This window comes from Ranitomeya imitator, chromosome 4 (genome assembly GCF_032444005.1).
Source record: "Ranitomeya imitator isolate aRanImi1 chromosome 4, aRanImi1.pri, whole genome shotgun sequence".
Taxonomy (NCBI): domain Eukaryota; kingdom Metazoa; phylum Chordata; class Amphibia; order Anura; family Dendrobatidae; genus Ranitomeya; species Ranitomeya imitator.
The window spans coordinates 25,670,942-25,698,610 of NC_091285.1; the positions used below are offsets into that span (position 1 = coordinate 25,670,942).

Here is a 27,669-nt window from a genome sequence, read left to right on the forward strand (position 1 = left end):
CCCTTCAGATTCTTAATACATGTCTGCCATAAATTACCTCCTGCTGATGTTTTGTAATGAATGGAAAGGTCTCCACATGTTCTGATTGTGTTTCATTGGCAGGATTAGGAAACCTAAATTGGTTACCAGAAATACTGGTTGAGTGCATTTGGCGCCAGGACAGTATGAATGAGTCAGCGAGGGCCCCGCAGCTACGCATAAAAAATCTGTGTAAAGCTCTGTATCGTTAATTAAAAGGACAAATGAGAATGCCATGTACTGTCTGACTGCAAACAGCACACATATCACACATATTTCATATTGTCATATTTACGTGGCGCCTGCGGATTCTAGATGGGGGTGCACCACTGCAAAATTGGGCACGTTTGCCATTCAGAAGTCAAGTTGATTGACATTTTCCAAGGAAGCCAAGACTGACTAGTTATGGGGAATATAGACCCGTATGGGGTCTGTTTGCCACCCTACTGACTCTGTGCACATGGTTTTGCCTTTGTGTGTGTGATCGGAAGGGAAGACGATTTCAGACTACCGTAGAGCCCAACAGACAATGCAGCCGAGCTGGAGTCACTGATCTGTGCCCTTATGGAGCAGAGCTAAAGTGCAACCAAAACCGAAGGCAAGAAATAGCAGGTAACTATTACTTATGGGTTATATGGGCAGAATACGTCATGTTTATTTTTTATTTATTTTTTTGCTTGTTTTACGTTGACGATAACAGAAAAACATGTAAACCGTACACCGCGTGATCGGGCGACTGAAGGACTGCGAGACTATGCGAAGACACAAGTGTCGATGGACTGAAAATGATCCAACATAAACTTTATTAAGATCTTCAAAAACTTGAAATTGCTCTTCATTTCTTTCTACAAAACAAAAAGTTGCATATAAATTTACATAAATCATATATACTGATCTATTACTGACCAATAATCCAGAATCCCGGCTCTCTGTGCCGTCTAGTGCACGGTGCACGAGGAACAATGATGTCGCTAGAAGACACCTGCTGTGCCACATCTTAAACAACAGAGTGGCACAGGTCTGCTCATTGTGGTAACGGGGGCATCATACTGTGTTAGCGGGGCACTGCTGGGGCATTATCCTTTTATATGTGAGGGGAGCACTATGGGGCATTATACTGTGTTAGCGGGGCACTGCTGGGGCATTATCCTGGTATATGTGAGGGGAGCACTGTGGGGCATCGTACTGTGTTATCAGGACACTGCTGGGGCATTATCCTGGTATATGTGAGGGGGAGCACTATCCGGCATTATACTGTGTTAGTGGGGCACTGCTGGGGCATTATCCTTTTATATGTGAGGGGAGCACTGTGGGGGGGATCATACTGTGTTATCAGGACACTGCTGGGGCATTATCCTGGTATATGTGAGGGGGAGCACTATGGGGCATTATACTGTGTTAGTGGGGCACTGCTGGTGCATTATCCTGCCATATGTGAGGGGGAGCACTGTGGGGCATCATACTGTGTTAGCGGGGCACTGCTGGGGAATTATCCTTTTATATGTGAGGGGAGCACTATGGGGCATTATACTGTGTTAGTGGGGCACTGTTGGGGTATTATCCTGGTATATGTGAGGGGGAGCACTGTGGGGCATCATACAGTGTTAGCAGGGCACTGCTGGGGTATTATCCTGGTATATGTGAGGGGGGAGCACTGTGGGGCATCATACTGTGTTAGCGGGGCACTGCTGGGACATTATCCTTTTATATGTGAGGGGAGCATTATGGGGCATTATACTGTGTTAGCCAAGCACTGCTGGGGAATTATCCTTTTATATGTGAGGGGAGCACTATGGGGCATTATACTGTGTTAATGGGGCACTGTTGGGGTATTATCCTGGTATATGTGAGGGGGAGCACTGTGGGGCATCATACTGTGTTAGCGGGGCACTGCTGGGGTATTATCCTGGTATATGTGAGGGGGGAGCACTGTGGGGCATCATACTGTGTTAGCGGGGCACTGCTGGGGCATTATCCTTTTATATGTGAGGGGGAGCACTGTGGGGCATCATACTGTGTTAGTGGGGCACTGCTGGGGCATTATCCTGGTATATGTGAGACGTAGCACTGTGGGGCATCATACTGTGTTAGCGGGGCACTGCTGGGGCATTATCCTTGTATATGTGAAGAGAGCACTGTGGGGCATCATGCTGTGTTAGTGTGGCACCGCTGGGGCATTATCCTGGTATATGTGAGGGGAGCACTGTGGGGCATCATACTGTGTTAGTGGGGCACCGCTGGGGCATTATCCTGGTATATGTGAGGGGGAGCACTGTGGGGCATCATACTGTGTTAGCGGGGCACCGCTGGGGCATTATCCTGTGATATATGAGGGGGAGCAATATGGGGCATCATACTGTGTTAGCGGGGCACCGCTAGGGCCATTATCCTGGTATATGTGAGAGGGAGCACTGCTGGACATCATACTGTTTTTTTCATGTGGGGCTTCTTTGAGGTATCATTGGGGGTGCCATTGTGCAGCGGCAGGGATCATACTGCATTTTAGGCCCTGTTTGCCACAAGAAAGACATAGTCTGTGGATATATGGGCATCATAAAGCACAGTATGGTGCAGTATTAGTACCAGATCACTTTTTGAGGGCGTACCCAGCAGCTTTAGATGTAACTTGAGCATAACAGGTAATGTAACTTAAAACCAGTACAACATAAATAAAGGGTCTTAGAAACTTATACGTACTCAAACTCCCTGGGTCAAACTCTACGCCGCGCGCTCCGGGCTCAGTGTTTTGACTATAGCGGTGACATCTTGTCAAAGGCAGTCACCTCTGCAGCCAATCACTGAACTCAGTAGGAGCTGTCAGTGTAACGTCACTGCTGCAGCTAAAACACAGAAACCGGAGCTGGACTCAGACAGGCCGAGTACCTGCCTGCAATGTTATATTGCATATATGAATGCATTTGTTAATGTGGAAAACCCCTATAGCACGATATTAATAATAGACTGAAGGATTATCACATTGTCTCGCAAAGACGTAAAGGGTTATTCCCATCTCCAAGATCCTATCCCAATATGTCGTAGGTGTAGTAACAATAATAATATTAGCAAATACCTGCAATCAGAAATATTGTATAGCTCTTCTGATTAGCTATGTCGTTTACCCCATGTGCAGGGCATTGCAGTAGCTTAGATACAGTATCCATGGTTACGACCACACATATAGTGACAGTTAGTGGTCGGAACCATATTTCCTAGCACATGGGGTAAGTGACATAGTGAATCAGAAGAACTATTGCACAATTCTAATTTCAGGTATTTGCAAATGATTACACCTACTACATATTGGGATAGGATCTTGGAGATGGGAATATCTCTTTAAGGGCCCCATACACATCATTGGCCCAGACCCCCAGTATCGGCAGGCTCAGTCGATAGTGCAATGTGTATGGGGGGCTTCCCGAATCTCCCCCCGATAGATGATGTTTTGGAAGAAGAGGACTCCATGTCTGATGTGATTCCAGACTGTCTCTGATCCATTTACAAAGTGAAGACAAGACATATTTGAAGTCAAATCTATTAAGCAGAAAGCATGAAAATGGAATAAACATAAGCGCAAGTCTACACCTGCTTATGGCACAGGCATAAATTGGATTTTTCTGCCTGTTCTAAATGTGCCAAATTTATTTAGAGGCCTGTCAGAACACATTCAGCCTCACCTTTACTGACAGCAGGTGTGTACAGCGCCAGCACTCTATATCACAATAAAAGGGTTATAAATCTCTTTGTTTATGTAAAACCTTTTCTTTCTACCTCCACGCCTTCCCCCATGACAGACCGAAAGCGTAAAAAGGCCTGTAGGCCTCCTTTATCAAAACATTGGCTTTGTTGCCCCTAGCAACCAATCAGAGCTCAGCTTTCATTCTTGAAACAGCTCTGGTGAAATGAAAGCTGCTCTGTGATTGGTTGCTAGGAGTAACAACTTTAGCCAGGCTTGACAACTAGTAGAAGAATGTAGGCCGAACCTATCTAGTGTGTATGGGGGGGCTTCCCAATAGCAGATATCTGGGGAAAAATAGGATTGGGTGCATTTTAGATTGTAGATCTCCAATCCTTTATTTTCGTGGGCGGCAGACTGCAGCCATCAATAACACGTGCATGTTAGGCCAAATCGAATGTGCATATATTTTTGGGGGGTCGTGGGGAGGTCGGTTGACTATTATCTAAGGCATACTGCCACTTATGGGTACATTGTAAAATAAAATCAGATTTCAGTAAAATTCCTTTAATCCGGCATGGATATGAACTATCAAGTGCCGTATTAATTAACAGTTATTCTGGATTATTGGACAAAATAATAAAAAAAAAAAACTACAACAAAAGCCATAAAAAAGAAGCTGCTTAAACAAAATATGCCTAAAAATGTGGCAAAACTTCTTCAGGGTCGGGTGTAATTTGATTTTTCTGTGCATTTATATGCTAGAAATAAATGACGGATCATTAGATTTCTGGATTATTGGATGCCGGATTAAAAGAAGTACATGGAAACCCCCCCTTAAAATTGCTGGGTTTTTTTTAGTATTTTTTTTGGCTTATTTTTAGTTGTGAGCAGCACAGGGCGTACGGTATTTCAATATGACCTGAACTGACAAGGTCAATGTCACGGCTCTGCGGAAACCTGATAAGAGTTAGCCTTCTCATAACTGGCGCACGCTGTAGGTTTAATGAAGGAAACACACTGGCATAACAGCACGGCACAACATACCACCCTGCGATAACACAGGGAGGGTGGTGACAGGGATGCCCGACGGGGGCAGATACAGCAGGTATATGGGTCTATAGGGGCCCCAAGAACTTTCCAGATGGATTGTAACCCCTGTGGTAGCAGTGATGGTAGCCACAGTGGTTCCCACTCAGCTTTTCCAAGCACAGATATAACTAGTAGCACAAGGTCTAGTAAATGAGGCAATTGGGCTACTGATTAAGGCAGGAAGACTAGTGACTGAAGCAATAAGAATAGTGATATAGGTCATAGGACTAGGGAATAAAGTAGTGGAACTAATAATGGCTTTGGAACTAGTGATATAAGCATGGGACTAGTAACGGAAACTGTGGGACTACTAATGGCAGTGAGACTAGTGACTGAAGCAATAAAACTGGTGATTTAGATGGTTGGACTTATAATATAGGCAGAGGGCTAGTGACTGAGACATTGGGACTAATAACATAGGCAGTGGGACTTTTGACTGAGGCAGTAGGTCTAATTATATAAGCAGAGGGCTAGTTATTAGGGGATTGGGACTAATGATGTAGGCAGTAAGACTAATAATCTAAGCTAGGCCGAGGGCTAGTGACTGAGGCATTGGGACTAATTACATAAGCAGTGGGCTAGTTATTGAGACAACAGGACTAGTAATACAAGCAATGGGACCAGTAGCTGCAGCAATGTTGCTAATGAAGCAAGCATTATGACTAGTGACTGAATCAATGGGACTAAAGATATAGGCAGTAGGACTAGTGAATGAGACGATGGGGCTAATGATATAGGCAGTAGGACTAGTGAATGAGACGATGGGGCTAATGATATAGGCAGTAGGACTAGTGAATGAGACGATGGGACTAATGATATAGGCAGTAGGACTAGTGAATGAGATGATGGGACTAGTAATATAGGCAGTAGGACTAGTGAATGAGACGATGGGAGTCCCATCGTCTCATTCAATAGTCCTACTGCCTATATCATTAGTCCCATCGTCTCATTCACTAGTCCTACCGCCTATATCATTAGTCCCATCATGGGACTAATGATATAGGCGGTAGGACTAGTGAATGAGATGATGGGACTAATGATATATTGCAGTAGAACTAGTGAATGAGATGATGGGACTAATGATATAGGCAGTAGAACTATTGAATGGGACGATGGGACTAATGATATAGGCAGTAGGACTAGTGAATCAGACGATTGGACTAATGATATAGGCAGTAGGATTAGTGAATGAGACGATTGGACTAATGATATAGGCAGTAGGACTAGTGAATGAGACAATGGGACTAATGATATAGGCAGTAGGACTAGTGAATGAGACGATGGGACTAATGATATAGGCAGTAGGACTAGAGAATGAGATGATGGGACTAATGATATAGGCAGTAGGACTAGTGAATGAGACGATGGGACTAATGATATAGGCAGTAGGACTAGAGAATGAGACGATGGGACTACTGATATAGGCAGAAGAACTAGTGAATGAGACGATGGGACTTAGGATATAGGCAGTAGGACTAGTGAATGAGACGATGGGACTAATGATATAGGCAGTAGGACTAGTGAATGAGACGATGGGACTAATGATATAGGCAGTAGGACTAGTGAATGAGACAATGGAACTACTGATATAGGCAGAAGAACTAGTGAATGAGATGATGGGACTAATGATATAGGCAGTAGGACTAGTGAATGAGACGATGGGACTAAGGATATAGGCTGTAGGACTAGTGAATGAGACGATGGGACTAATGATATAGGCAGTAGGACTAGTGAATGAGACGATGGGACTAATGATATAGGCAGTAGGACTAGTGAAGGATACGATGGGATTAATGATATAGGCAGTAGGACTAGTGAATGAGACGATGGGACTAAGGATATAGGCAGTAGGATTAGTGAATGAGACGATGGGACTAATAAAATAGGCAGTAGGACTAGAGAATGAGATGATGGACTAATGATATAGGCAGTAGGACTAGTGAATGAGACGATGGGACTAATGATATAGGCAGTAGGACTAGTGAATGAGACGATGGGACTTATGATATAGGCAGTAGGACTAGTGAATGAGACGATGGGACTAAGGATATAGGCAGTAGGACTAGTGAATGAGACGATGGGACTAATACCTCTATAGATTGTTCCCATCTTATGCATTACTGGTGTCAAACTTCTTCTTCCTGCCCTCCATGCCGGACATGGCTTCAATGTTTTTACGCCAGTCAGTAACCTCCACAGTCTTTTCCTAGAAAATGAGAGAAGACAATACACAATGAAGCACATAAGGAAGCCAGGCAGGACAGAAAACTGAGGGCATTGTAGTCTCTGGTGCCAGTCACTATGTAGCGCACACTATTTAAATTCACAGTCCCATGGGGTCTGTACTGTTGGGCATATGGGAAACGGTCAGAGCTTTGTTACTATGGTGCCACCAGGACATAATTCTTACCACTGTTCCACCAGGACATAATAATTACTTCTGTGCCACTCGAACATAATACTGAGCACTGTTCTTACCACTGTGCCACCAGGACATAATACCATTGTACCTAAGGATATCACTGAGCCACCAGGATACAATACTTACCACTGCGTCACCAGGACATAATTCTTACCACTGTCCCACCATGAGACAATAAGTACCAAAGTCCTACAAGTTCCACCAGGAAGTAACACTGTGCCACCAGGATACAGTTATTTCTTACCACTGTTCCACCAGGACTTAATACCATTGTACCTAAGAACTTAATGCTTACAATTATACTATCAGTACTTATCACTGTCCCAGTATTGCACTATGCCACAGTGTCAAAGCCAGGCCCCATCATAATTCTATATCACCGTTGATGTTTAGGTGACTCAATGAAGCATATTTCCGTGATTGGGATAGAACTGGGTTACATTCTAGAAGATAATGAAGTCATCACTGGGTCTGTGCACTGTATATATAGTTACCTGGGTATCGAAAATACCACTGGGCTGTAAAACAGATGCACACAGTGCACCACTGGGTCACCAGGGACAATGTGATGCACTTAGTGGGAACACTGTTGAGCGTTGCAATGCTTTCTAAATGTGTAAGTTTGGACTTTATCCATTTTGCCACATTTATCTTGGGCACCAATGTAGCTTGTCTAGCCTTGGCACATGAATGTTAATGACCCCCTATAAAACGAGATCCGTTTAGAATCCCCGATATGCGGGATAAACCGAAAGAGCCGCAGGCCGACAGCAAAATTATTATTGTACCTGATTCCTGAGACTTACAGAACTCGTTCCACCCAAACAACAGGATTATAGGATTAGTAGCATGAGCGAGCGATCGGCCCTTACTATAAGGTAAAGCAGCTACGGCGCCGAGCACAAAGACTAATATAGACCAATGACTTTACCTAGGGTGCTGGGGCAGAGGGGTCCAGACATGGGGATTAATGAGACCCCCTGAAAACCACTTAAAGGGCAAAAGTCATCACAAAAAGACCTATTATTTAAATCTGTTTTTAAGTTAAATATATAATTTAACAAAAAATAATATATTTATTATTATTAGTACAAACAGAAAAAACAATGTCCTAGTATAAAACAATATTTAGAAGATGGGGAAGAGGGGGATGCAGCTGCAGGTTCAAGAGAGTGTGACTGTAGGAGGAGCTTTATCTGATTGGTTCATAGCTCTGACATCACACAAATCTATTTCCATATATGGACAGCTTTAGGCCGCGGTCAGTATTTGGTCAGTTTTTCACATCAGTATTTGTAAGCCAAAACCAGGAGTGGGTGAGAAATACAGAAGTGGTGCATATGTTTCTATTATACTTTTCCTCTGACTGTTCCACTCCTGGTTTTGGCTTACAAATACTAATGTGAAATACTGACCAGATACTGAACATGTGAACGTGGCCTTAGGCTTACCTTCTCATCCTCCTTTTTGACTGACTTCAGGTTGGCCCTCAGATCTAAAGAGACCTTGGTTGTGGAACCCAGCAGAGCCTTAAGCATGGCGTCTGCGGAAATACGGACTCTGCGCAGGTTTGGGCGCTTGAATTTTCCCTTGAGGTCAAAAATCTTCTGATTTAAGCTTTCGATCTATCGGGGAAGAAAATCATACTTGTTAACAGGGTGCAGTACAGCCGTGACATCCTAATCCGCTGATAGCAGGTGTAGATTCACCGACACTTTATGGTAGATACTTGTTCTCACTTCTATGGTAGTTCTTGTTCTTTATCAGCATTCTGTCAGCATTATAAGTGCTGGAACGTCCTTTCATCTCACTTCCCAGCATGCTTTGCTTCTGTAATTTACATAGACTTTCCTATGGACTGACATTAGGGAATCCTAGGCTCCCAATATACCGTAACTATACTCACCCTACTATTGTAAAGGTATTAAAAAGTTTTTTTATCTGTGTCCTGAGACAATATCCTGCATAATTGTAAATATTTTTTGTCCTTTTTTTTAGCCGTTATTATTGTGATGAATCATAGGTGCAGTTTTAATGATTCATTTAAAAAAATAAGTTTTTAGTGAGCTTTTTTTCCTCTAGTTTTTCCTCCATACATAGGCATTGCTGCCTTTAACTGAATTCCCATCTTTCTGGTACTCCTATATGCAAGCTGACAATTAGGAAAATAGAAAAAGAGAGACAAAAACCCACCCCACTTCCTGTACAGAGACAAAGACAGCCCCTCACTTCCTGTACACAGAGAAGAACCGCCCCCATTCCCAGGCAGAGACAAAGACCTACCTCACTTCCTGTACAGAGAAAAAGAACCACCCCCCACTTTCTGTGCACACATAAAGACCCACTCCTACTTCCTATACACAGACAAAGAATGGCCCCACTTCCGGTACAGAGACAGACCCATCCCACTTCCTGTGCAGAGACAAAAAAATGTCCCCACTTCCTGTGCAGAGAAAAAAAACAACACCCACTTCCTGTACAGAGGCAAAGACCCATCCCCACTTCCTGTACAGAGAAAAAAATCAAATCCACATTTCCTGTACAAGATAAAGAACCACCGCTACTTCCAGTACACAGACAAAGAACCACTCCCACTTCCAGTACAGAGACAAATATCCACCCACCCTTCTCCCACTTCCTAAAAAAAGAATACCCACCCCTACTTTATGTACAGAGACAAATACTCACCTTCACTTCCTGTACAGAGAAATATATCCAACCCCCTTCCTGTACACAGACAAAGAACCACCCCCACCTCCAGTACAGAGACATATATCCACCCACCTTTCTCCCACTTCCTAAAAAAAGAATACCCACCCCTACTTTATGTACAGAGTCAAATACTCACCTTCACTTCCTGTACAGAGACAAAGATCCAACCCCCTTCCTGTACACAGACAAAGAACCACCCCCACCTCTAGTACAGAGACATATGTCCACCCACTTTTCTCCCACTTCCTAAAAAAAAGAATACCCACCCCTACTTTATGTACAGAGACAAATACTTACCCTCACTTCCTGTACAGAGACAAAGATCCAACCCCCTTCCTGTACACAGACAAAGAACCACCCCCACCTCCAGTACAGAGACATATATCCACCAACCTTTCTCCCACTTCCTAAAAAAAGAATATCCACCCCTACTTTATGTAAAGAGACAAATACTTACCCTCACTTCCTGTACAAAGACAAAGATCCAACCCCCTTCCTGTACACAGACAAAGAACCACCCCCACCTCCAGTACAGAGACATATATCCACCCACCTTTCTCCCACTTCCTAAAAAAATAATATCCACCCCTACTGTATGTACAGAGACAAATACTCACCCTCACTTCCTGTACAAAGACAAAGAACCACCCCCACCTCTAGTACAGAGACATATATCCACCCACCTTTCTCCCACTTCCTAAAAAAAGAATATCCACCCCTACTTTATGTAAAGAGACAAATACTTACCCTCACTTCCTGTACAAAGACAAAGATCCAACCCCCTTCCTGTACACAGACAAAGAACCACCCCCACCTCCAGTACAGAGACATATATCCACCAACCTTTCTCCCACTTCCTAAAAAAAGAATATCCACCCCTACTGTATGTACAGAGACAAATACTTACCCTCACTTCCTGTACAAAGACAAAGATCCAACCCCCTTCCTGTACACAGACAAAGAACCACCCCCACCTCCAGTACAGAGACATATATCCACCAACCTTTCTCCCACTTCCTAAAAAAAGAATATCCACCCCTACTTTATGTAAAGAGACAAATACTTACCCTCACTTCCTGTACAAAGACAAAGATCCAACCCCCTTCCTGTACACAGACAAAGAACCACCCCCACCTCCAGTACAGAGACATATATCCACCAACCTTTCTCCCACTTCCTAAAAAAAGAATATCCACCCCTACTTTATGTAAAGAGACAAATACTTACCCTCACTTCCTGTACAAAGACAAAGATCCAACCCCCTTCCTGTACACAGACAAAGAACCACCCCCACCTCCAGTACAGAGACATATATCCACCAACCTTTCTCCCACTTCCTAAAAAAAGAATATCCACCCCTACTGTATGTACAGAGACAAATACTCACCCTCACTTCCTGTACAAAGACAAAGAACCACCCCCACCTCCAGTACAGAGACAAATATAAAGCTGGTCCTAAAGTTGGAACCAATTTGTATGACCCAGTAGCCGATAACCCGGGGTGAAACAAGACGGAGCGATCTGAAGCTTACTTCCATAGAATTCTTTTTTACTTTTTCTTCAATATTATAACGTTCTTCATCAACAATGTCGATCTGTTTGTGAAGTTTTGTGCATAATTTCTAGAAAAAAACAAACAAAATATAATTAGTGAGGTACATACATTGCTACATTTTATAAAGTGTCCTATGCATCTGGGGTACATGATAAGTATAAGCATTATTAAGAAAAAAAAAAAAAAATGACCTCCCTGAAAATGGGTGCAATCTAGTGTGCAACACCATTTTTCCAAATTTTTGATCACATTTCTGGCTCAAAATAAGACTAATAGGTGGTGTAAACATATTTAATTCATTAATTACAATTTTTTTAGTTTTTTTTTTTACCCCGCTAGTAGATATTGAGCCAATTGGCGCACAAAGGATCCGATTCATCATTTGTGTATTTTGTTAAGTCACATTTCTTTTTTTTTTTGTATTGTGTTTTTCTTGTGCCAAATTCTTCGAAGTTTAGCATGTGGTTTGTGAATTTTGCTCAAAATTTTAAAAAAAATTTCTCTTTACTTTTGTCTTTAATTGTTTCGCAACTTTTACCACATAAAATGTAGAAGAAAAAAATTGCACAAAAATTCCAGACATACACAAAACTACTCAAAGGGGAAGAACTTTGCGCCAAAAAATTACCGGAACACCTATATAAAATAGAATTTATAAAAAATGCAAATTTAAAGAAGAATAAGGTGCAAATGAAAAACAGTCAAAAAATATAGTTAACAACATTCATTACATTCTGAACGTTTAAACCCCGCCCATGAGGAACACCTGGAAATCTCTAGGAACATGCCAAAGTGACCAAATTTCAGTGTGGTGATGCGAAGTCCCACCTCTTTGTGGTCTGATTCGTGGGAGTATCCTGGCAAAACCAGGTCTATTTGCAAATATTATAATCATATACCTCATTGCTTCCCTATAGGGATAAAGGATGTAACAAAATTGTAAAAATTCTGGAATTATTTTTATCACCACAATTGCTTTTCATTCATATTGAAATACTGAGGTTACATAATGGGCATGGTCATTTGTTATTTTATGGTGACCACTGAGCTGTAAAAATATTTGCAGTTCCCTAGTCTTAATTGTTAGGTCACATAAATAAAAATTTTAAGGAATTTTACTGCAAATCCATGTTGACATGTTGGTGACTTTTCTAATAGTCACAGTTACTAAAGGTGTCTTAAAGGAAAATTCTCAGAAATCCCAGCTATTAGGAGCAATCTGAAGTGGTTCATTTTCTCTGCAGCACCTCCAGAGGGGAAAGGAGGCATTGCACAATTTGTATATATGTGAATGAGCTGAGTCAGGTCCACTCTGGCTGATAGAGGATGAACCGTCTATCCACCCCCACAAGACCCAACCCCACTAACTGTACACATACAAAAAACCACCCCTACTTCCTGTACACAGACAAAGAACCACCACTACCTCCTGTACACAGACACAGAACCACCCTCACTTCCTGTACACATACAAAAAACCACCCCTACTTCCTGTACACAGACACAGAACCACCCCTACCTCCTGTACACAGACACAGAACCACCCTCACTTCCTGTACACAGACAAAGAACCACCCCTACTTCCTGTACACAGACAAAGAACCACCCCTACTTCCTGTACACAGGCACAGAACCACCCTCACTTCCTGTATACAGACACAGAACCACCCCTACTTCCTGTACATAGACAAAGAACCACCCCTACTTCCTGTATACAGATACAGAACCACCCTCACTTCCTGTACACAGACACAGAACCACCCCCACTTCCTGTACACAGACACAGAACCACCCCTACCTCCTGTACACAGACACAGAACCACCCCCACTTCCTGTACACAGACACAGAACCACCCTCACCTCCTGTACACAGACACAGAACCACCCTCACTTCCTGTACACAGACAAAGAACCACCCCTACTTCCTGTACACAGACAAAGAACCACCCCTACTTCCTGTACACAGGCACAGAACCACCCTCACTTCCTGTATACAGACACAGAACCACCCCTACTTCCTGTACATAGACAAAGAACCACCCCTACTTCCTGTATACAGATACAGAACCACCCTCACTTCCTGTACACAGACACAGAACCACCCCCACTTCCTGTACACAGACACAGAACCACCCTCACTTCCTGTACACAGACACAGAACCACCCTCACTTCCTGTACACAGACACAGAATCACCCCCACTTCCTGTACACAGACACAGAACCACCCCCACTTCCTGTACACAGACACAGAACCACCCTCACTTCCTGTACACAGACACAGAACCACCCCCACTTCCTGTACACAGACACAGAACCACCCTCACTTCCTGTACACAGACACAGAACCACCCTCACTTCCTGTATACAGACACAGAACCACCCCTACTTCCTGTACATAGACAAAGAACCACCCCTACTTCCTGTATACAGATACAGAACCACCCTCACTTCCTATACACAGACACAGAACCACCCCTACTTCCTGTACACAGACACAGAACCACCCTCACTTCCTGTACACAGACACAGAACCACCCCCACTTCCTGTACACAGACACAGAACCACCCTCACTTCCTATACAGACACAGAACCACCCCTACTTCCTGTACACAGACACAGAACCACCCTCACTTCCTATACAGACACAGAACCACCCCTACTTCCTGTACACAGACACAGAACCACCCTCACTTCCTATACAGACACAGAACCACCCCTACTTCCTGTACACAGACACAGAACCACCCTCACTTCCTGTACACAGACACAGAACCACCCTCACTTCCTGTACACAGACACAGAACCACCCCCACTTCCTGTACACAGACACAGAACCACCCTCACTTCCTGTACACAGAAAAATACCCAAGTCTGCCCAAAAACAATTTTATTACCTGTAAGTCCTGTAGGCTCAGCCCATGACACTGCAAGGGAGGAACCTTCTCTGACAGAGTCCTTGCCTTCTCCTCCTCGGTTTCCTTTATTTCTCTTTCTAAATCTTCACTGGCTTTTGCCAGCATAAGAGTCTGTGAAAGAAACATCTCAATATAAAATCCAACAAATCAGGATTAAAAACAATGACAGGTGTTGCCTATCTCTATAAGTAAATGCCCTACTGAAAGCTAGCGGACCTCAGTCATCTTTCACCTCCTTAGTTTTCCTCCGGCTGACGTCCACACAGTGCACCTATTTCTAAACCAAGTAATTATTCATCCCAAACCAAGACTTACTGAAGCCTATAGGTCTGGGAAGGGAAGGACAGCCCCCCTACCAGATCTGCCTCTTATTCCACCAAAATCCCGGACCTTTAAACAAGGATTGCCATAGCCTAATATACACATGAGAGGAATTTTGGAGAAATATAGCAATATCTGATCTCAACAGATTGAAACCTTTGGGACATTTCATAGCTGTTGTAACCTGATCAATGATGTGATATAGTTAAGATCTATGATATAATCATATGTATATTAATATTAACAAATTTGCTATATAAAGCTTAAAAATTATTTCTTATAAAAAATATGTAACGGCACTCAATGTATATGCTTGAAAAATAATCCTTTTATTGGATATGCAAAATCCAGAATGTCACAGTGACATTCTGGATTTTGCATATCCAATAAAAGAATTATTTTTCAAGCATATACATTGAGTGCCGTTACATATTTTTATAAGTATGATATGGGTGTGGTAACCCTTGTTTCGGGCACCGAAGCATAAGAGGAGTGACGTGTCAACTTGTTAAAAATTATTTCTAGCCCAAATCTGAAAATGTCCATATATTACTGAATGTTTTTTTTTTTTTTTTTTAAGAGAAAATTAGTCTTGGAAGGAAAGACAAGCCCTACTATTAAAACCTACCTCTCATTCCACAAAATTCCAGGCACGAAAACAAGAATGATCAAAAATCTTTATAAATTACCAAAAAGTGGAATATTGGGGGAATATACGGTAGCCATCCCTGATCTCAAAGAAATTAAGCCTTTAGGCCATTTCATAGCTGTTGTAACCTGATCACGATGTGATATAATAATAATAATAATTTTATTTATCTATGATATAATCATATGTATATTCATGTTAACAAATTTCTAGTCAAAGCCTAAAAATATTCATGTATTATTTAATGGGTTGTTTTTTTTGTTTTTTTTTTTTAGAAAATTAGGCCCAGAATTGAAAGACAAGACCCACTAGCAAAACCTGCCATTCAGTCCATAAAATTCCAGACCCAAAAACAAGAATCAAAGTCTAAAATGCACAAATCTTGGGGTAATTTAACAAACTCACACCTCAAAAAAAAGCATAAAATTGTAGCCTTTAGGCCATTTCCTAGCTGTTGTAACCTGATCAATGATATGATCTAGATAATATCTATGACATCATCACATGTACTCGTGTTAACAACTTTGTTATCTATCATTCAAGCTGAAAAAGGATTTCCATCCTAAACCTAAAAATATACATTTATGTATTTATTTTTTTTTTGAAAAATAGGCCCAAAAAGGAAAGACAAGTCGTAATACCAAAACCTTCTCATTCCTCAAAATTCCTGTCTTGAAAACAAGGATTTCCAAAATATCTTTATAAATTACCAAAGCTTTATATGCCCATGCGAGGAATATTGGGGAAATATAACAATCCCTGACCTAAAAAAAATGATATAATAGAAGCCTTTAGGCCATTTCATAGCTGTTGTAACCTGATCAATGATGTGATAGAGAGAACATCTCTGATATCTTCATAGGCATTTGTATTAACAATTTTACTAAATTTTTAATTTTACAAAAACCTAAAATACTCCATATATTATTTATTGGGTTTTTTTTTTACAAATTTTTATTAAACAATTTTTCAAAAATTTGACATTTTTAGTGATAACTTATAGTTGTTTTTTTTAGTTTTATATACTAGTTTTGTTTGATACAGGCTTTTTTTAAATTATGTAATAAATATTTGTTTTGTATTATTTTTTTTACTACTAGAAGGTTGTGTAGGAAGTAAATGCTGCGGGAGATGATCGTCCTGATAACGTGAACGTTCTGTTTTTGTCACTTGTTGATTCACACAGAATTTTTCTGGCGTTTCTGGTCGGGGAGATAAGGCAGAAGTGGCTGTACAAGATATTCCGGTAGAACTTGGCACTGACCATAGCAAAACATATTAGCGTGTGAGGCTTACTGTAAGAACAGGCCCTTGAAGGAAATACTCACCGAAACTGAATGCAATTTTTCAAAAAAATTTGGGAAAATTTCGATTTAACAAGTTCTCCTTTCTTTTGTGTAATAAAGGACCCACTACTCCAAAAACACTGTCAGGATATATGGACAAGGACGTTGTTTGCCCTGAAACGTCTATTCTGATGCCTCATCGGACGTCATTAGTGGTGGCTTCCAAGTGGAAGCCCCAAGTGCAGACCGGTTCCTTCTTTTAGCCTCGTTACGGCTTTCGAAGCCTGAAGCAGTTAAAGGAAGTTACAAATAGATAGAAGATGTGCACAGCAATTCGTTTTGACATATGTTTATTCTTTTTGATTATTTTTTACCATTTATTCACTCGGGTTCCAGGTGGAATACATCTGAGAAAGACATTGTGTGCTCCTACAGTTCCCTCACACCATCCGCGAGCTGAGGACCTCAGTGAGAACAAGATGGCTGTTAGATATTTTTTTGCTATCCAAATACCACTTTTTTTGCTTTATCCAGATGCCATGAGGCGTGCCACTAATAGGTGGTTCATCAGCTCCACCAACAGATGGTTCATTGACCCGACCAGATCCCCGAGAGGTCCGATTCCAAGAGCACAAGTTGTCAATCCAGTTGGCCGTTCATCACAGTCCTCTGCTTAGAGAACTGAATGAAGAGTCTCCTTCTAGTGGCCAAGAATTTTGCCCCTTGCTGCCAAGTATGCCTTAGGACAGTGTTCCCCATGTCCGGTCCTCAAGAGCCACCAACAGGTCGTGTTTTCAGGATTTCCTTAGTATGGCCCAGGTGATGGAATTGTTGCCTGTCTAGGTGATGGAATTCCCACCTGGGCAATAGTAAGGAAATCCAGAAAACATGACCTGTTGGTGGCTCTTGAGGACCGAACTTGGGGAACAGTGCCTTAGGAGAAGTCCAGGTCATCTTCTACAGAAGGTCTCCTCTTAAATGGGGGAGGATCGGATACCAAGTGGGGAGATCTTCATGGTGTCCCTCTAGTCAGTAAAGCATGGCATCTCTGGAGGCTTCAAGTCTCGACCACGACAAGTGGTGGGTGGTGGACCAAAAGCCTCGGAGGTTGCTTAGCCTTGGGGTGATACAACTTTCCATCCATTAATTTAGGGATGGCAGAATGGCATTGGGATCTGGATATTAGAAAAGTACCAGGAGCTGTAATGGTAGCTAGATCTGTTTTCACCCAGGTTTCTCAGGAATACATATGGGCAGCTATTTTCCAGCCTCAGATGGTCACTTCATTCTTTAAAAACAAAGCAAAAAAACATAAAGTGACACATTAAGTGCTTTTCTTTGGTGGTCATAATCCTGGCTTTAGAGGGGATCTGGGTCTGCTCTTATCTGGGTCTGGGGATCTGGGTCTGCTCTTATCTATCTCTTATCGACATGGATTTTTAACAGCTTCTCTTTTAAGGGGAACTTTGGCAAAGTTGGTAATAATTTTACATTGATTAATTTCTTAAAACATGTTGGTAACCTTTTCTTTCTGTGACAGATCTCCAAATCCTCTGCACAAACGTAGATAAAAAAAAACAAAACAAAAACAAACCTATAATATTCTGGCTACCTGCAGCCACCACTAGAGGGAGCTTTAGAGGTCATGGCATACTGCTTATGCATAGAAGTCTATGATAAATCTGTATGCAGTAAGCTCCTTAGCTCCCTCTAGCGGTGGCTGCAGGTTTTTAAATTGATGTCTATGCAAGGAATTTGGAGCTTTGTATCAGGTAAAAGAAAATCGAGTAGCTATAAAAAAAAATAACCAATACAGAATTTTGGACCATATAATAAAAGGAGTTTCACTGTAAGAACTGCTTAGAATAAAGCTGTATTTGAAGTGCACCTGGTGGTCTTGTAAAGAAAATATTATTTCCCTCATTATCCAGAGCAGAACGAGACTCGGAATAGAAGTGATGGGGTGTAAGCCGCTCTCTGGCTGATGACAATTCTTCTTTCTTCACACCTGTCACTTGGGACTGAGCTACGTAATAATTCTGTTTCTCTGTCTCAGACGTTGAGGACATTCTGGAATCTTCGATTGTGTAAAAAACATCCTCTGGCAAAGGTATTTTACCATAGACATGTGTATATATATATATATATATATATATATAATATACTGCTCCAAAAAAATAAAGGGAACACTAAAATCCCACATCCTAAATATCTCTGAATGAAATATTCCAGTTGCAAATCTTTATTCATTATATAGTGCAATGCGTTGAGAACAGTAAAACCTAAAATTGATCAATGTAAATCACAACTAATATCCCATGGAGGTCTGGAGTTGGAATGAGGCTCAAAATCAAAGTGGAAAATCAAATTGCAGGCTGATCCAACTTCAGTGGAAATGCCTCAAAACAAGGAATAGATGCTCAGTAGTGTGTGTGGCCTCCACGTGCCTGTATGATCTCCTTACAATGCCTGGGCGTGCTCCTGGTGAGGCGGCGGATGGTCTCCTGAGGGATCTCCTCCCAGACCTGGACTAAAGCATCCACCAACTCCTGGACAGTCTGTGGTGCAACGTGACGTTGGTGGATGGAGCGAGACATGATGTCCCAGATGTGCTCAATCAGATTCAGGTCTGGGGAACGGGCGGGCCAGTCCATAGCTTCAATGCCTTCATCTTGCAGGAACTGCTGAGACACTCCAGCCACATGAGGTCTGGTATTGTCCTGCATTAGGAGGAACCCAGGGCCAACCGCACCAGCATATGGTCTCACAAGGGGTCTGAGGATCTCATCTCGATACCTAATGGCAGTCAGGCTACCTCTGGCGAGAACATGGAGGGCTGTGCGGCCCTCCAAAGAAATGCCACCCCACACCATTACTGACCTACTGCCAAACCGGTCATGCTGAAGGATATTGCAGGCAGAAGATCGCTCTCCACAGCGTCTCCAGACTCTGTCACATGTGCTCAGTGTGAACCTGCTTTCATCTGTGAAGAGCACAGGGCACCAGTGGTGAATTTGCCAATCCTGGTGTTCTGTGGCAAATGCCAAGCGTCCTGCACGGTGTTGGGCTGTGACCCCCCATCTGTGGACGTCGGGCTCTAACCCCACCTCATGGAGTCGGTTTCTAACCGTCTGTGCAGACACATGCACATTTGTGACCTGCTGGAGGTAATTTTGCAAGGCTCTGGCAGTGCCCCTTCAGTTCCTCCTTGCACAAAGGCTGAGGTAGCGGTCCTGCTGCTGGGTTGTTGCCCTCCTACGGCCCCCTCCACGTCTCCTTGTGTACTGGCCTGTCTCCTGGCAGCGCCTCCAGCCTCTGGACACTACGCTGACAGACACAGCAAACCTTCTTTCCACAGCTCACATTGATGTGCCATCCTGGATGAGCTGCTCTACCCGAGCCACTTGTGTGGGTTGTAGAGTCCGTCTCATACTACCAAGAGTGTGAAAGCACAACCAACATTCAAAAGTGACCAAAACATCAGCCAGAAAGCATTGGTACAGAGATGTGGTCTGTGGTCCCCACCTGCAGAACCACTCCTTTATTGAGGGTGTCTTGATAATTGCCAATAATTTCCGTCTGTTGTCTATTCCATTTGCACAACAGCATGTGAAATTGATTGTCAATCAGTGTTGCTTCCTAAGTGGACAGTTTGATTTCACAGAAGTTTGATTTACTTGGAGTTATATTCTGTTGTTTAAGTGTTCCCTTTATTTTTTTGAGCAGTGTAATATATATATAGATTGAGTCTTGGGCAATACTGCTCATTAAAAATATCACAAATACTGCTGAACCAATCAGGTTCTCAGAACTCATGATAACTCTAAAGGATGAGCGTTACATAGAAGAATGCCTTAATGACCATCTATTGGGGACAACCTAGATGGCTGGCAACAGGCAGCTGCCATTGTTCTGGCTGTTGTGACCACCTATTGGGGATGATATGATTATATTGGGGTCGTCTGGCATTGACGTGGCTGTCGTGTCCATCTATCGGGGATTATAATGGAGTCAACTATTGCTGACCTGGCTGTTGGGGATTATATTCCGCTCAGCTGGCATTCTGACTATCTTGGGAGTCACATTGCAGTCAGCTGGAGTTAACCTATTGAGGTCATCTGACATTGACCTTGCTATGGTGTCCATCTATTGAGGATTATATTGGGGTCAGCTTGCATTGACCCAGCTCTTGTCACCATCTTTTGGGAGTTATTTTGGAATTGACCTGGCTGTTGTGGCCATCTATTTGGGATTATATTAGGGTCATCTGGCATTCACCTGGATGTTGTGACCATCTATTAAGGATTATATTGAGTTCAGCTGGCATTGACCTTGCTGTTGTTACCATCTATTGGGTTAAGCTGGTGATGACTTGTCTGTTGTGACGATCTATTGTATGTTGTATTGGAATCAGCTGGTGTTGACCTTGCTGTTGTGACCATCTATTAGGGAATTATATTCTGGTCTGGTCAGCTAGTTTTGAGAATTTAATGGGGGGGTTATAGGGTTATTTTGGGGTCAGTTTGCATTGATCTGGCTAATATGACCATCTATTGGGGATTATATTTGGGTCATCTGGCATTGTCCCGACTGTTGTAACCATATATTGGGGATCATATTGGGGTCAGCTGGCTGTTGAGACCATCTGCTAGAGATTATATTGGGATCATCTGGCATTGACCTAGCTTTTGTAACCATTTATTGAGATTAAATTCAGGTTAGCTGGTGATGACCTGGCTGTTGTGGCCATCTGTTGGGGATTATATTGGGGTCAGCTGTTGCTTATCTAGCTGTTGTAACCATCTATTTGGGATTATATTGGGGTTATCTGAGATTGATTTGGTTGTTGTTGACCTGTCTGTTCTCAACCATCTACTGGGCACTATCTAGGTGTTTGGCAACATGCAGCTGGTGTTGCACTTGCTGTTGTGACCATCCATTGTGGATTATATTGGTGTCAGCTGGTGATGACCTGGCTGTTATGACCATCTATTAGGGATTACATTTGGTTTAGCTGGTGTTGACGCGGCTGTTGTGACCATCTATTATGGATTATATTGGTGTCAGCTGACGTTTCTTTGGCTGTTGTGACCATCTATTGTGGATTATATTGGTGTCCGCTGATGTTGCTTTGGCTGTTGTGACCACCTATTGTGGATTACATTGGTGTGAGCTGGCATTCTTTTGGCTGTTGTGACCATCTATTGTGGATTATATTGGTGTCAGCTGGTGTTGACCTGGCTGTTGTGACCATCTATTGTGGATTATATTGGTGTCAGCTGGAGTTGACCTGGCTGTTGTGATCATCTATTAGGGATTACATTTCGCTCAGCTGGTGTTGTTCTTGCTGTTGTGACCATCTATTGTGGATTATATTGGCGTCACCTGGTTTTGACCTGGCTATTGGGACCATCTATTGTGGATTATATTGGTATCACCTGGTGTTGACCTGGCTGTTGTGACCATCTATTGTGGATTATATTGGTGCCAGCTAGTGTTGACCTGGCTGTTGTGATAATCTATTAGGGATTACATTTCGCTCAGCTGGTGATGTTCTTGCTGTTGTGACCATCTATTGTGGATCATATTGGCGTCACCTGGTTTTGACCTGGCTGTTGGGACCATCTATTGTAGATTATATTGGTGCCACCTTTTGTTGACCTGGCTGTTGTGACCATCTATTGCAGATTATATTAGTGTCAGCTAATGTTGACCTGGCTGTTGTGACCATCTATTGTAGATTATATTGGTGTCACCTGGTGTTGACCTGGCTGATGTGACCATCTATTGTGGATTATATTGTTGTCAGCTGGTGTTGACCTGGCTGTTGTGACCATCTATTGTGGATTATATTGGTGACAGCTGGTATTGACCTGACTGACATGACCATCTATTGTGGATTATATTGGTGTCCACTGGTGTTGACCTGGCTGTTGTGACCATCTATTGTGGATTATATTGGTGTCAGCTCGAGTTTACCTGGCTTTTGTGACCATCTATTGTAGATTATATTGGTGTCTCCTTTTGTTAACCTGGCTGTTGTGACCATCTATTGCAGATTGTATTAGTGTCAGCTAGTGTTGACCTGGCTGTTGTGACCATCTATTAGGGATTACATTTGGCTCAGATGGTGTTGTTCTTGCTATTGTGATCATCTATTGTGGACTATATTGGCATCACCTGGTGTTGAACTGGCTGTTGTGACCATCTATTGTGGATTATATTGGCGTCAGCTGGTGCTGACCTGGCTGTTGTGAACATCTATTGTGATTTACATTGGCGTCAGATGGTGCTGACCTGGCTGGTGTGACCATCTATTGTGCATTATATTGGCATCAGCTGGTATTGACCTGGCTGTTGTGACCATCTATTCTGGATTATATTGGCGTCAGCTGGTATTGACCTGGCTGGTGTGACCATCTATTGTGGATTATATTGGTGTCAACTGGTGTTGACCTGGCTGTTGTGACCATCTATTGTGGATTATATTGGTGTCAGCTGGAGTTGACCTGGCTGTTGTGATCATCTATTAGGGATTACATTTCGCTCAGCTGGTGTTGTTCTTGCTGTTGTGACCATCTATTGTGGATTATATTGGCGTTACCTGGTTTTGACCTGGCTATTGGGACCATCTATTGTAGATTATATTGGTGTCACCTGGTGTTGACCTGGCTGTTGTGACCATCTATTGTGGATTATATTGGTGCCATCTAGTGTTGACCTGGCTGTTGTGATAATCTATTAGGGATTACATTTCGCTCAGCTGGTGTTGTTCTTGCTGTTGTGACCATCTATTGTGGATCATATTGGCGTCACCTGGTTTTGACCTGGCTGTTGGGACCATCTATTGTAGATTATATTGGTGTCACCTTTTGTTGACCTGGCTGTTGTGACCATCTGTTGCAGATTATATTGGTGTCAGCTAGTGTTGACCTGGCTGTTGTGACCATCTATTAGGGTTTACATTTGGCTCAGCTGGTGTTGACCTGGCTGTTGTGACCATCTATGGTGGATTATATTGGCGTCAGCTGGTGCTGAACCTGGCTGTTGCGACCATCTGTTGTGGATTATATTGGCGTCACCTGGTGTTGACCTGGCTGTTGTGACCATCTATTGTGGATTATATTGGCGTCACCTGGTATTGACCTGGCTGTTGTGACCATCTATTGTGGATTATATTGGCGTCACCTGGTGCTGAACCTTGCTGTTGTGACCATCTGTTGTGGGTTATATTGGCGTCACCTGGTGTTGCACTGGCTGTTGTGACTATCTATAGTGGATTATATTAGAGTCAGCTGGTGCTGACCTGGCTGCTGTGACCATCTATTGTGGATTATATTGTTGTCAGCTGGTGTTGACCTGGCTGTTGTGACCATCTATTGTGGATTATATTGGTGACAGCTGGTATTGACCTGACTGACGTGACCATCTATTGTGGATTATATTGGTGTCCGCTGGTGTTGACCTGGCTGTTGTGACCATCTATTGTGGATTATATTGGTGTCAGCTCGAGTTTACCTGGCTGTTGTAACCATCTATTGTGGATTATATTGGTGACAGCTGGTATTGACCTGACTGACGTGACCATCTATTGTGGATTATTTTGGTGACAGCTGGTGTTGACCTGGCTGTTGTGACCATCTATTGTGGATCCTATATACTAGGGTCTAGAAGCCATAATTTCCTTTCCTACCTTGAGAAGAAGCTTTCTGGAAGCTGGAATTTTAGATTTCCTCTGGAATAAATAAAAAATGTAGAGTTAGATATTTATAGGCAGCGGGAGGTCATCAATTATTAACCAAAAACTGAATATTTAACTCACCTCATTGCTGTAGAAAAAACACAGGGAAGCACCCAAGGGAAGAAAATAATGGAACATTTAGTATAAGGACGATGCATGGAAATTTGGCATAAATCTAAGGGCTTTAATAGGAACGTCTGTATAATGTGGCCTCCATATCCCTGTCATCACCAATACACTCACGGAGGAGGGCCGGTCACATGCTCCCACAAGATCAGAACACTCTTGTTGGTACCAACAAGATATAAACCTTTCAAGGGGCAGTGCTGGACCCGGGTATCATTGTGGGACCATAGGGAAAACAGAGTTCACTAGACCACCAGGGACTGAGCACCATTTATAAAAGTAGGTACTAAGGATGGGCAATACCATTGCTCTGATCTCCAAGGACCAATGTCTGAAGGTACCTCTGATCTCCAAGGACCAATGTCTAAAGGTACCTCTGATCTCCAAGGATCAATGTCTGAAGGTACCTCTGATCTCCAAGGACCAATCTCTGGAGGTACCTCTGATCTCCAAGGAACCAATGTCTGAAGGTACCTCTGATCTCCAAGGACCAATGTCTAAAGGCACCTCTCATCTCCATAGTCCAATGTCTGAAGGTACCTCTGATCTCCAAGGACCGATGTCTGAATACCTCTGATCTCCTACTACCAATCTCTGGAGATACCTCTGATCTCCAAGGTCTAATGTCAAAATGTGCTATTGACTAACAGGACTCAACCTCTAAATGTACGTTTCACCACCATGGACAAATCTCTGAATGTACAAATGATTTCCAGAGACCAATGACTTAATGGACCACCGATCTCCAATCACCAATCTCTGAATGTACCACTAATCTTCAAGGACCAATGTTTGAATTAACCACTGATCTCCAGGGAGCAATCTCTGGCTAACAGGAACCAACCTCTAAGTTTATCATTGACCACTGAAGACCAATGTCTGAATTAATCATTTACTAACAAGAGCCAACCTATACCACTGACCACCATGGGCCAATGTCTAGATGTATCACCAATCTCCAATAACCAATCTGTAAATGTACCATTATTCTTCATGGATTAGTTTTTGGAGTTACCACCAATCTCCAGGGACCAGTCTCTGACTGACCCAATGACTTAAAGGAACCAATATCTCTGACTGTACCTCTGACCACTAGAGGCCAATCGCTGAATGTACCACTGCCCACCAGGGACCAATCTATGACTGTACCTTTGACGACTAGGGACCAATCTCTGACTGCACCTCTGACAACTAGGGGCCAATCTCTGACTGTACCTCTGACCACTAGGGGCCAATCTCTGACTGTACGTCTGACCACTAGGGGCCAATCTCTGACTGTACGTCTGATCACCAAGGACCAATCTCTGACTGTACCTCTGATCACCAGGGACCAATCTCTGACTACCTCTGCCCACTAGGGGCCAATCTCTGACTGAACCAATGAATTAAAGGAACCAATATCTCTGACTGTACCTCTGACCACTAAAGGCCGATCGCTGAATGTACTACTGCCCACCAGGGATCAATCTCTGACTGTACCTCTGACCAATAGGGGCCAATCTCTGACTGAACCAATGAATTAAAGGAACCAATATCTCTGACTGTACCTCTGACCACTAAAGGCCGATCGCTGAATGTACTACTGCCCACCAGGGACCAATCTCTGACTGTACCTCTGACCAATAGGGGCCAATCTCTGACTGTACCTCTGCCAATAAGGGCCAATCTCAGACTACCTCTGCCCACTAGGGGCCAATCTCTGACTGTACCTCTGACCACTAGGAGACAATCTCTGACTACCTCTGCCCACTAGGGGCCAATCTCTGACAGAACCTCTGACCACTAGGAGACAATCTCTGACTACCTCTGCCCACTAGGGGCCAATCTCTGACTGTACCTCTGACCACTAAGGGCCAATTTCTGACTACCTCTGCCCAATAGGGGCCAATCTGACTGTACCTCTGACCACTAGGGGCCAATCTCATACTACTACTGACCACCAGGGACTAATCTCTGACTGTACCTCTGACCACTAGGGGCCAATCTCAGACTGTATCGCTGACCTCTAGGGGCCAATCACTGACTGTACCTCTGACCTATAGGGGCCAATCACTGACTACCTCTGACCTCTAGGGGCCAATCTCAGACTGTATCGCTGGCCTCTAGGGGCCAATCACTGACTATCTCTGACCTCTAGGGGCCAATCTCATACTGTATCGCTGACCTCTAGGGGCCAATCTCAGACTGTATCGCTGACCTCTAGGGGCCAATCACTGACTGTACCTCTGACCACTAGGGGCCAATCACTGACTGTACCTCTGACCACTAGGGGCCAATCTCAGACTGTATCGCTGACCTCTAGGGGCCAATCTCAGACTGTATCGCTGACCTCTAGGGGCCAATCTCAGACTGTATTGCTGACCTCTAGGGGCGAATCACTGACTGTACCTCTGACCTCTAGGGGCCAATCTCAGACTGTATCGCTGACCTCTAGGGGCCAATCACTGACTACCTCTGACCTCTAGGGGCCAATCTCAGACTATCGCTGACCTCTAGGGGCCAATCAATGACTGTACCTCTGACCTCTAGGGGCCAATCTCAGACTGTATCGCTGACCACTAGGGGCCAATCTCAGACTGTATCGCTGACCTCTAGGGGCTAATCACTGACTGTACCTCTGACCTCTAGGGGCCAATCTCTGACTGTATCGCTGACCTCTAGGGGCCAATCTCAGACTGTATCGCTGACCTCTAGGGGCCAATCACTGACTGTATCGCTGACCTCTAGGGGCCAATCTCTGACTGTACCTCTGACCTCTAGGGGCCAATCTCTGACTGTACCTCTGACCTCTAGGGGCCAATCTCTGACTGTATCGCTGACCTCTAGCGGCCAATCTCTGACTGTACGTCTGACCTCTAGGGGCCAATCTCTGACTGTATCGCTGACCTCTAGGGGCCAATCTCTGACTGTATCGCTGACCTCTAGGGGCCAATCACTGACTGTATCGCTGACCTCTAGGGGCCAATCACTGACTGCATCGCTGACCTCTAGGGGCCAATCTCTGACTGTATCGCTGACCTCTAGCGGACAAACTCTGACTGTATCGCTGACCTCTAGAGGCCAATCTCAGACTGTATCGCTGACCTCTAGGGGCCAATCACTGACTGTATCGCTGACCTCTAGGGGGCAATCTCAGACTGTATCGCTGACCTCTAGG

The 27,669-nt window shown here is 43.4% G+C and overlaps 1 protein-coding gene across 1 annotated transcript; it reads right to left on the reverse strand.

Moving 5' to 3' along the window:
- Nucleotides 1-798: 798 nt before the first annotated feature.
- Nucleotides 799-25,032, reverse strand: LOC138674434 (troponin I, slow skeletal muscle-like). Its single transcript, XM_069762276.1, has 8 exons — nucleotides 24,887-25,032; nucleotides 24,468-24,474; nucleotides 24,339-24,380; nucleotides 14,369-14,500; nucleotides 11,450-11,539; nucleotides 8,657-8,830; nucleotides 6,874-6,989; nucleotides 799-863 (listed from the first exon to the last, which is right to left on the reverse strand). The coding sequence occupies exons 1-7, from the start codon at nucleotides 25,030-25,032 to the stop codon at nucleotides 6,894-6,896; spliced, it is 687 nt and encodes a 228-aa protein (XP_069618377.1). The 3' UTR covers nucleotides 799-863; nucleotides 6,874-6,893.
- Nucleotides 25,033-27,669: the final 2,637 nt, after the last annotated feature.